General features: G+C 47.0%; 1 protein-coding gene across 1 annotated transcript; it reads right to left on the reverse strand.

Annotated features, from left to right (window-relative positions):
* Positions 1-8,158: 8,158 nt before the first annotated feature.
* Positions 8,159-8,552, reverse strand: LOC102921539 (large ribosomal subunit protein eL42-like). Its single transcript, XM_015997935.3, has one exon. It carries the CDS (start codon positions 8,522-8,524, stop codon positions 8,204-8,206), a length of 321 nt encoding a protein of 106 aa, XP_015853421.1. The 5' UTR covers positions 8,525-8,552; the 3' UTR covers positions 8,159-8,203.
* Positions 8,553-9,881: the final 1,329 nt, after the last annotated feature.

Consider the following 9,881-nt stretch of genomic DNA (forward strand, 5'->3'; position numbering starts at 1 on the left):
CATGGGCAGTGCATGGCCTGGCCGAGAGGAGCTGCAGGTGCTCACATGTAGACGGGGCCTGAGAGTGTGTGGTGGTGGCAGCAGCAGTAAAAGCCTGAGCAGTGCTGAGGCAACTGACCCAGTGTGGCAGCAGCCTGAGGAAGGGATCCAGGGGAAGCCAGCAACCCACAGTACAAAGTGGAAACATGCGGACATGCCTAAGAAGCCCACGTGGCAGGAATCAAGGGCACAGGGCTGCATGAAGGCAGAGCCAACCAGTGGTAGGCGGCTAACTCTGGCAGCATTTGGGGCCCGGCCACCTGTGGTGTTTGGGGCTGGAGATGGGCAGCAGCTGGAGGCTGCTATTGAGAGGCTGCAATGGGGAAAACCCCCAGAATCCCATGGAAGGCCTGGAGGGAGGAGGAAAAGCCAGCCGTGGTGGTGACTCCAGCAGCTGCAAAGCCAGAGGCAAGCAGCTACCTCACCTCATGATCTCCTGCCCCACGTTGGCTGCCAGATGAAGTACTTATCTAATTATTCTTTTTCAATAAAAACTCAAGAGTCAGATATCGGGGTAAGAACCTGGTTGATCAGAGAAACAGCAGAGAAGTGACCAGTGACCTCACTCTCTTTTTCTTCAATCCAAAAGGGCCGAGAATCTTTCTAAACCCCTCCCTACTACTTCCTGTGTCTCTCTATATGTCCTCAGTCCTACAAAATCTCTGTGGCTAATTTTGGTCAGCTAGTAGTTAGCTCTACCCTCTACTTTAAAGTAAACTTTGTTGTCAGTTTTGGGAGTATCAGAGTGCAATCAAATATCCCACAACAGAAGAATGCTGAGTATAGTTAAAAGATTGATCTGAATTATTCTGGTGGTGATAGGCCTGTTCAGCTTGGCTGTGGAGTAGGATACATGTTTTATATTTCATTAATTGTCATAGAAACACACATACACAAAGATTAGGAGAAAAACCAGGGTATGTTGTTTGTTTTTGCTCTTTTGGGGGGCCTGCTACCCAGTTCCCAAATAAATCATTCACAGAGGCTTATTCTTATTTATAAATGCCGGGTCTTAGCTTGGCTTGTTTCTTGCCTGCTTTCCTTAATCTTAAATTATCCCCTCTACGTTTTGCCTCTGGGCCTTTTCCTTTTCTTACTGTTGTGTATCTTACTTTCACTCTTACTCCATGGCTGGCTGTGTAGCTGAGTGGCTGATCTTAGGTGTTCTCCTCCTTCTCTTCCTCTTCCTAGATCTCTCTTCTCTCAGATTTTTCTTTCTATTAATTCTTTCTGCCTGCCAGCCCAATCATCCTTTCTCCTGCCTTGCTATTGGCCGTTCAGTTCTTTTTTTTTTTTTTGGTTTTCCGAGACAGGGTTTCTCTGTGTAGCTTTGCGCCTTTCCTGGAACTCACTTGGTAGCCCAGGCTGGCCTCGAACTCACAGAGATCCGCCTGGCTCTGCCTCCCGAGTGCTGGGATTAAAGGCGTGCGCCACCACCGCCCGGCTGGCCGTTCAGTTCTTTATTAGACAATCAGGTGTTTTAGACAAGCACAGCAATACAGCTTCACAGAGTTAAATGCAACATAAACAAAAGTAACACACCTTAAAATAATATTCCCCAACCAGGGCAACCTGAATTACATTGATAGATTGTGTTTATGTTACTGTCTTATCCATGGTATTTTACAGTAGTTTTATAAAATGTTACCAATGCAGGAATTTGTCCTTTAGAAATATTATGGGATCTATAAGCAATAAGTTATATTACCTACGAGGGCATGTGGATATACAATTATTTCCAAATTAGGTTAAGTTTTAAAATGCAATTAAGAAACAAACCCTTATCAGCCTCATAATGTGTGTCTTCATGTATTATTAGGCTATGACACAACTTTCAAAGTTCAGCTCAGGTCCTGTCTCCCTCACCTCCACTTCACCGATTGGTATCAGCCCTACCATTTGCTCTACTACCTTGATCTTATGTGTCCTGGTTTGTTTGTGCCGGCTGTTCTGATTTGGAAGGCAATCCACTGAAGGCACAGCTTTGCCTCTGCCCCTCCCCCCACATAAAGCCAGGATTGCTTTGTTTGGTGGGTCTGAATCTGGATGGTAAGCTTGGTCCTCACTTTGTTCATCTGTAAACTAATTATAACTGCATTGCAGGGTTGCTGTGAAGGTGAAATGTGCTTCAACAGGAAGAAACCAAAACAAAAAACAAGTGACAGACTAAACAGCAGGAATGATCAGAACTGTTTATTCCCCTCAAACATTGTTGTTGTTGTTGTTTTATTTTACTGAAAATAAAAACAATGAGCTGAAGAGATGAACCAGCAATTAAGACTGCATAACTGCGCTGAGCAGTCGTGGCACACGCCTTTAAATCCAGCATTCAGGAGGCAGAGGCAGGGGGATCTCTGTGAGTTTGAGGCCAGCCTGGTCTATGGAGCTAGTTCCAGGACAGGTAAGGCTACACAGACAAACCCTGATTAAAAAAAAAAAAAAAAAAAAAAAAGATTGTATAACTGTTCTTGAAGAGGCTCCAAGTTCAGTTCCCAGCACTCATACCAGGCAGCGGACAACCTCCCGTAGCTCTACTTGCAGGGATCTATGGCCTCATTTGGTCTCCATGGCCATTGCACTCACATGCATAAACCCACACTCAACACACACACACACACACACACACACACGTATATAAACAATAAAAAAAAGATCAGAACAATAACAAGATGCTAAGCGTACTTATATAATCACAGCACTTGGAAGGCTAAGGCAGGGGTATTTCAAATTCAAGTCCAGCCTGGGTTACTGTCCTAATTCTGTTTCTGTTGCTGTGTGATTAAAAACACTGACTGAAAACAACTTGGGGAAGAAAGGGTTTATTTGGCTTACAGGTCCAAGGCCATCACTGAGGGAAGCCAAGGCAGGAACTCAAGGCAGGAACTCGAGGCAGGACCTGAAGCACAGATCATAGAGGAACGCTACTTACTGGCTTTCTCCCCGTGGCTTGCTTATCCTGCTTTCTTATACCACCCAGGACCACCTGCCCAGGGGTGACACCATCCACGGTGGGCTGAATCCTCCCACATCAACCATCAATCAAGAAAACGCCCCCCAGACTTGCCACAGTACTATCCAATGAAGGTCATTTATTCTTCAACTGAGGTTCCCTCTTCACAGGTCTAGGCTTGTGCTAGCAGGAAAAAAATAATACCAGCACAGCTACATAGCAAGATTCTGTCTCAAGACAAAATGAAACAAGAGAAAAGAAAAGGTTTGCCAGGCACCGACCTTCTTTGGTTCCTTTGCTACCGCACAGGAAGCAGCCCTTCAGTTAAACAAGCTCATACAGGTTGTTTTCCTCCCCAATTTCTCTCTAGCAACTTCTCAGTCGATCAGTTGGTCGCTGCGCAGGGATTAAAGACCAACTAGGAATTCAGTTTCAATCACCTGAGGGAGCCAGCCTGTTCTGCTCTTGGATGGAAACAGGTGGACAGTGAGTAAGTAGTCTTTTCTTGAAGTGTCATAAGGACCTTTAAAAAGAAATAAATCAAGTACCGTGAATGCAGCCCCTCTGCCGTCATGGGAATCTTGAAACTCTTTTTTTTTTTAAGATTTATTTATTTATTATGTATACAGCATGTATGACTGCAGGCCAGAAGAAGGCACCAGATGTCATTACAGATGGTTGTGAGCCACCATGTGGTTGCTGGGAATTGAACTCAGAACCTCTGGAAGAGCAGTCAATGCTCTTAACCACTGAGCCATCTTCCAGCCCCCTTGAAACTCTTTAAACTGAGTGAACCCTGAGGACCTCTCTAGCCTCTAGGTCCTCCCCTAGATTCTGCAATGTCTCTACAGCTGCCTGTGTCCTCTGCCTGATGCATGAGCAGGGTAATGGGTGGTTTTTCAGTCAGGCCATTTCTCCTATAGTCTCAGACATATTTAACTCCTGGGAAAATGGAAAGGATTTTTGTTTGGGGACAAAAACAGAGAACGGAGCTGGGGAGATGGCTCAGTCTGCAAAGTGTTTGCTAGACAAGCATGGGGACCTGCGTTCGGATCCCCACCACTCACATAAAAAGCTGGGCATGGCGGGATGCACCTGCAGCCCCAGGGCTGGGGAGGTGAAGACGGGGGCGTCTTTGGAGCTCAATGGCCAGCCAACTTAGCCAAAACTGTGAGCTCTGGGTCCACTAAAGAGACCCTGTCTCAAAATAGTGTTTATTCTGCTTCAAGGGACTTTTTTATAGCAGCATTTGATAGGCCGCTCCTGGGAGGGGTCACTCAGACTACCATTCATTCACAAGGCCAGCAGGTCACCAAGAGGCTCAGTCTGCAGAGCAGAGGGAGGGAGAGGCCCTGAGCCTGGCTGAGCAGGCTGGCACCTTGCACAAGTGTCAGCAATCCTGCCACGGCTTCTATTTGCCAAGCCATAGGCTGGCTCCAGGGGAAGGACACCTTTTCCTAGCATACCCTGAGCAATGTGCACTCCCAGGAGGCCAGCACAAACGTCCAGACTTAGGACTTACTTGATATGCTCAGCACTATAATGGAGGTTATTATCGATGAGCTGTGTGGAGGAGCCAGCAGGTGAGTCTGTTTTGAGGAAGGACTTAAAGAGTGAGAGAAGGGACATTTCAGAAGGGTGTTGGAAGGGGTACAGATACCCACCAATGAAACTAGTCCCAGAAAGACAGACAAGGTGAGAGAGTGGAGGCCTGAAAACGCAGAGCCTTTGTCAACATGAGTTTTCTGTGACAGGGAGTGGCTCAGGCTGCTGGAGGTGAGGCAGGAAGGTGGCGGCATCAGATGCTGCAGGCCATACAAGGCCCGTTGAGGACTCTGCTCTACATGTAGCTGCTGACTCTCCAACTCTGTTGGGAGCTGAAAGAATATGCAGAGGGCTTGCTCTTAATGCAGTTTCCTTAGCTCAAGCCCCGGGCCTGGGTTCTGAGTCAGTAGGTCTGGGAACAGACCAGGAATAAGCGTCTTCAAGAATTTTCCCACAGGAGAGTGTCTGGGGGCTCATGGAGCAGGGGTCATCAGCTGCAAAGGAGAGGGTGAGAGGCAGCTGGGAGAATTCAATTTACAAGCACCCAATGCCTGGTAAGTAACCTTAGAACACAGCCCCTCATTAATCCACTCTTAAGTATTTCTAACAACCGTGTAAAGTGTAAAGAGAGCAGATGGTAGAGCCAGAGGCAAGGATTCCAGGCTCAGCTCTCCCACCAAGATGGTGGGTCACTCTAGGCTCATCATTTCCCTTCTGAATTGCAGTCTATGCTGGAAGCCAGCACACACTGAGGCCACTTTCGGTCATACAATGTCAACGATGTCAACGTTCTATACGTCCCAGCAAGGGGTTCAAGGTTCATTATGGTGGAGATCTAGCAGAATCATTGTGTCTAGGATAAACGATAGAATGAGACAGTTGTTTCGCACTGTATCTAGACTAAACTTAGAATGAAATAGTTGTTTGTTGGAGGTACTTAGACCTTGAAGAGGTCATTGTGGGCAACAGTGATTGTTTTCTGTTATCTCTAGAGCTATTTTTCTGAAGGAGCTTTATAGCCTTTGCATGGCTTTAGTCACAAACCCGTCCCGGCACACCTGGACTGTCTTGCATTACTGGGTACAGCAAACAGGGCACAATAAGTTGCCAGGGTGTGATGTTTTCCTTCACAAAGCATATAGATTAGATCACAGACTTGGCGTGAAGAACCTGTTTTACCCAAAACCCAACTTTTGTGTAACAATCAATAAATACACCTTTGTATGGCTGTTTGGGGTTCAGTCCATTGAGGCCGGGCCTCCCTGCTGCCTGCAAGGCCACATTTCATCCTGGAGTGGCCCTCTTTCTTTGATTGTCCCAAGTAATTCAGAAAACCGACACTAGAGAATGGTTCCCATTCCTCCACCCCCTGTTCCCTACAATAAAACAAACAAACAAATAAACAAACAAAACCACTAATTTTAGAAGTTGGGATAGTCTCCTGATGTGGTGGTGCACACCTTTAACCCCAGCACTCAGAAGACAGAGGCAGGCGGATCTCTGTGAGTCCGAGACTAGCCTGGTCTACAAAGTAAGTTTCAGGACAGCTAGAATGGTTACAAAGAAACCCTGTCTCAAAAAAAAAAAAAAAAAAAAATTGGGGTTTGGGAAAAGGGAAGTTCTTTCTAGAAGTTTCTTAGGCCTCTCCCTCTGCGCCTCATAGCACTTAGCACAGAGCTCTTCACTCAGCGGGCACTCAACACCTTCCTTCCCATTCCTCCCCTCCTTTTTGTTCCCTTTCTATCCCCCCCATCCCTCTCCTTCCTTTCTTCTTTCCTTTCATCTTGTTTATTTCGCTCTGTAGTCTTGAACTGCCCAGGCTTGTCCCAAACTCAGCCTGTAGCCAAAGATGACCTTGGACTACTGGTATGTCTACCTTCCTGGTGCTGGGATCACAGGAGGGCACCACCATGGCTGGTTTCACGCAGTGCTGGAGCTTTGTGCATGCTAGGCAAGCATGCCACCAGCTGGGGTGGGAGCCACATTTCTAGCACTCCTTGCTAAGGAACAGCATCTAGTGGGCTGAGCTGCGTCTTCAGGGCTGGAAACATCTCTCAGCCTCCTCTGTTGGTTCGTTACCCAGCCTGTAATCCAGCAGTGATGACAGATACCATCTTGTTTCCTAGACTTTTGTAATTAGCGCTCTCAGTGATCTGAGTTTTCCAGAATGCTCAGGCAGTGACAACCAGGCCTTAGTGATGACTCTGAGGAGGTCGGGAACCCATGACTAGGGAAAGGATTAGTGATCTTGAAGCCGATGAGGTTTTCTTGGTCCCAAATAGTCTTTGGAATACACAGGTTATGGTCTTTATTACACTTACTGATTGATTGACTGAATATGTGAGCAGGGGGCATGCACGCCATGACATTCGTGGCAGTAAGGACAACTCTCAGGAGTCGGTTCTCTCCTTCCACCATTTGGGTCCCAGGGACCAAACTCAGGCTGTCAGGAGGGTGGGCAAATGCCTTTATTGGTGGCCGTCTCCCCAGCCCACTTTATTGCCTCTAAAACATGTCAGAGGAAGGCGTGATGAGGGATGTAGGACAGTCGACTAGAAACCGCAGGTCAGGGAAGCAGCCTTTGATTGGTCGGGGAAATTGTCTTCTCAAACCTAATCATATACGTACTAAAACTTCATGTTTATCTTAGATACGTACAATAACGTTGAAAGCAATTTTATTCATCAGTTTGCATCAGTTTCATTTATCAGCCAGAGCCTTGTGATTTCGACGTGAAATGTCCCTCCAAAAGGTTCACGTGTTACAGGCTTGGGTCCCTGGCTGGTGGCGCAGTTGAGAGGTGGTTGGATCATGAGAATACTAAACCTCATCAACAGACTGAATGGGCTATTATTAGGAGGTGGGGTATGGCTGGAAGCCCCTGGGCTGTGTCTTTGACAGCATGCCTTGCTTCTGGCCCCTTCTCGCCTACTGTTGTTTCTTGTTGTCTGAGGTGAGCAGTTTTCTTCCACCATGCCCTTCCACCTTGACGTCCTGCCTCGTCACAGGTGGTGCAAGATGATGGGCTGCCATGATGGGGTAGACTAGCGTCTCTTCATGCTGCTGTGGAGAAATGCCCTGACAAAAGCGGCTTATGGAAGAAGGGCTTATCCTGGCCCACAGTTTGCGTGCACAGCCCGTCCCCGTGAAGTCACGCGGCAGGAGCATGAGGCGGCTGATCACATCACCCCTGTCAGGAAGCAGAGAGACACTTGCTGGCACTCAGCTGGCCTTCTTCTGTTATTCAGTGGGGGACCCCAGCTCATGGAATGGTATTGCTCACAGAGTGGCTCTTCCCACCTCCACTAACTCAGTCCAGACACTCCCTCACAGACCTCTCACAGGGGTTTGTCTCCTAGGTGATTTCAGACCCTGTTGACGTAGACAGTTAGTAACCACCACAGGAGGTAAGGAAGAGGGCAGCTTCTGGAATCCAGAAATGACAAGGGTGTGCATTCTTCCACAGCAGGAGGAACACAGTCCTGATTTTGGACTGCACATCTTGATTTTGGATCAGAAAGACTAGTTTCTAACTTCTTCTTATTTCTATTTTTATTTTTTTGTTTTTTGAAACCCAGAGAATTTGTTTATTCCCTCCCAAAAAACCAACTGCAATCGTAAGAGGTGAGTACAAGCTCATGATTTTATTGTCTTTATAACAAGATCAGCTTAGAACTGGATCACCTGGCCCTTTCTCTTCTTATCGCCTCCCAGTTCAAAGTGCTTGCATCTCTTAATAGCCAGCATCCTCTTCCATCTACAGTTGGGCTCAACACACTCAAGTCTCAGCACAATCTTCTTTGTAGTTTTAGCCTTTATGTGGAAAATAGGCTTAGTCTGCCCACCATAGCCGCTCTGTTTCCTGTCATAGCGCCGCTTTCCCTGGGCATACAAAGAATCCTTGCCATTCTTGTACTGGGTCACTTTGTGGGGTTGGTGCTTGCCACATTTCTTGCAGAATGTCCGGCAGGTCTTAGGAACGTTCACCATGTTGGCAGGAGCGATATCGGCACAGAAAGAAAGATTATTTTTATTTTTTGGTTTTTTTCAAGACAGGATTTCTCTGTGTAGTTTTGGTGCCTGTCCTGGAACTCGCTCTGTAGACCAGGCTGTCCTCGAACTCACAGAGATTGTCTGGCTCTGCCTCCCGAGTGCTGGGATTAAAGGCGCATGTACCACCACCACCACCCAGCCTAGTTTCAGACTTTTGACTTCTCAGGCTCTATGAGAATGGCTGTTATTTTGGGAGGTATAGGTTTATGGTAATCAGTCACAATGATGATAAGAAACTAATAGATCAATCAACATGAGTATAGATTAGTGCCAGTCTCTGGAGCAGTTGTTCTCAACTTTCCTAATGCTGCGCGACCCTGTAACACAGTTAGTTCCTCATATTGTGGTCACCCCCAACCATAAAATTATTTTCATTGCTGCTGTAATTTTGCTACTGTCATGGATCATAATATAAACATCTGACATGTAACTTTGAATGGGTCGTGACCCACAGGTTGAGAACTACTCCTCTAGAGCGTTCAGTGAGTAACATTCAGTATTCCTGGGCCTGTTCACTACCACAGGGAATGAGAAATCAAGTTTCCTGGTTTGCTAGAAAGACCAAGCTGGCTGGTCTCAACTACTCTGTAGTCCCCTGGTTCGGGAAGCCTGGCCTGATCCGGCCCTATCAGTCACACTTCCGGCCAGACACACTTCCACCTCGTGTCTTGGTTGGGGCTGAAAGAATTCCAGCAGAGGTAGTTTATCTGGAAGTCGATTCCAGGAAACTCCGGTAGGAATTTGAGTTGGGAGGAGGAAGGAGACCTTAAAGAACAGTAGCCATCCAGGTTCATTCACTTCCTCAGGGAACTCTGGGGACAGGGCTGTCCGCCTAAAGAGCAAGGCTACTGAGATCTTTTATACCTGTCAGTTTCCCGAGGGGGAAAGAACTATCTGTCAGCTTACACCAGTAGGTTTTTGTTGCTACTGTTGTATTTTTGAAAGAGGGTCACTGTGTTGCCCAGGCTATACTCAAACTCCTGAGCTAAAGCAATCCTCCGGCCTCAGAATCCTGAGTAGTTAGGACTAGCCTGTTTTATAATGCTCACCCTGTGCCTTCCTTTAAGCTCTCCAACCCTCCAATATCAGGTCCGTGACCTCAGAGCCTTGGGTGCCCTCCCTCCTTATAGCTTTTATAGCTTTTTCTCTATATACAGTCACACTGGGGATTGGGCCTCACGGGAACATGGGGATACTCTGAGTCCATAGAGTATTTCTAGAGAATCCTTTAATGTTTATAGAATCACTCACACTCCCCGCCACCCCCCCATGCTACATTGAGTTATCTGGATAA

This window comes from Peromyscus maniculatus, chromosome 7 (assembly GCF_049852395.1).
Source record: "Peromyscus maniculatus bairdii isolate BWxNUB_F1_BW_parent chromosome 7, HU_Pman_BW_mat_3.1, whole genome shotgun sequence".
NCBI classification, from domain to species: Eukaryota; Metazoa; Chordata; class Mammalia; order Rodentia; family Cricetidae; genus Peromyscus; species Peromyscus maniculatus.

Excerpts from the sequence above, each read along its gene's own strand:
- LOC102921539 (XM_015997935.3), bottom strand. The coding sequence starts at position 8,524 with ATGGTGAACGTTCCTAAGACCTGCCGGACATTCTGCAAGAAATGTGGC.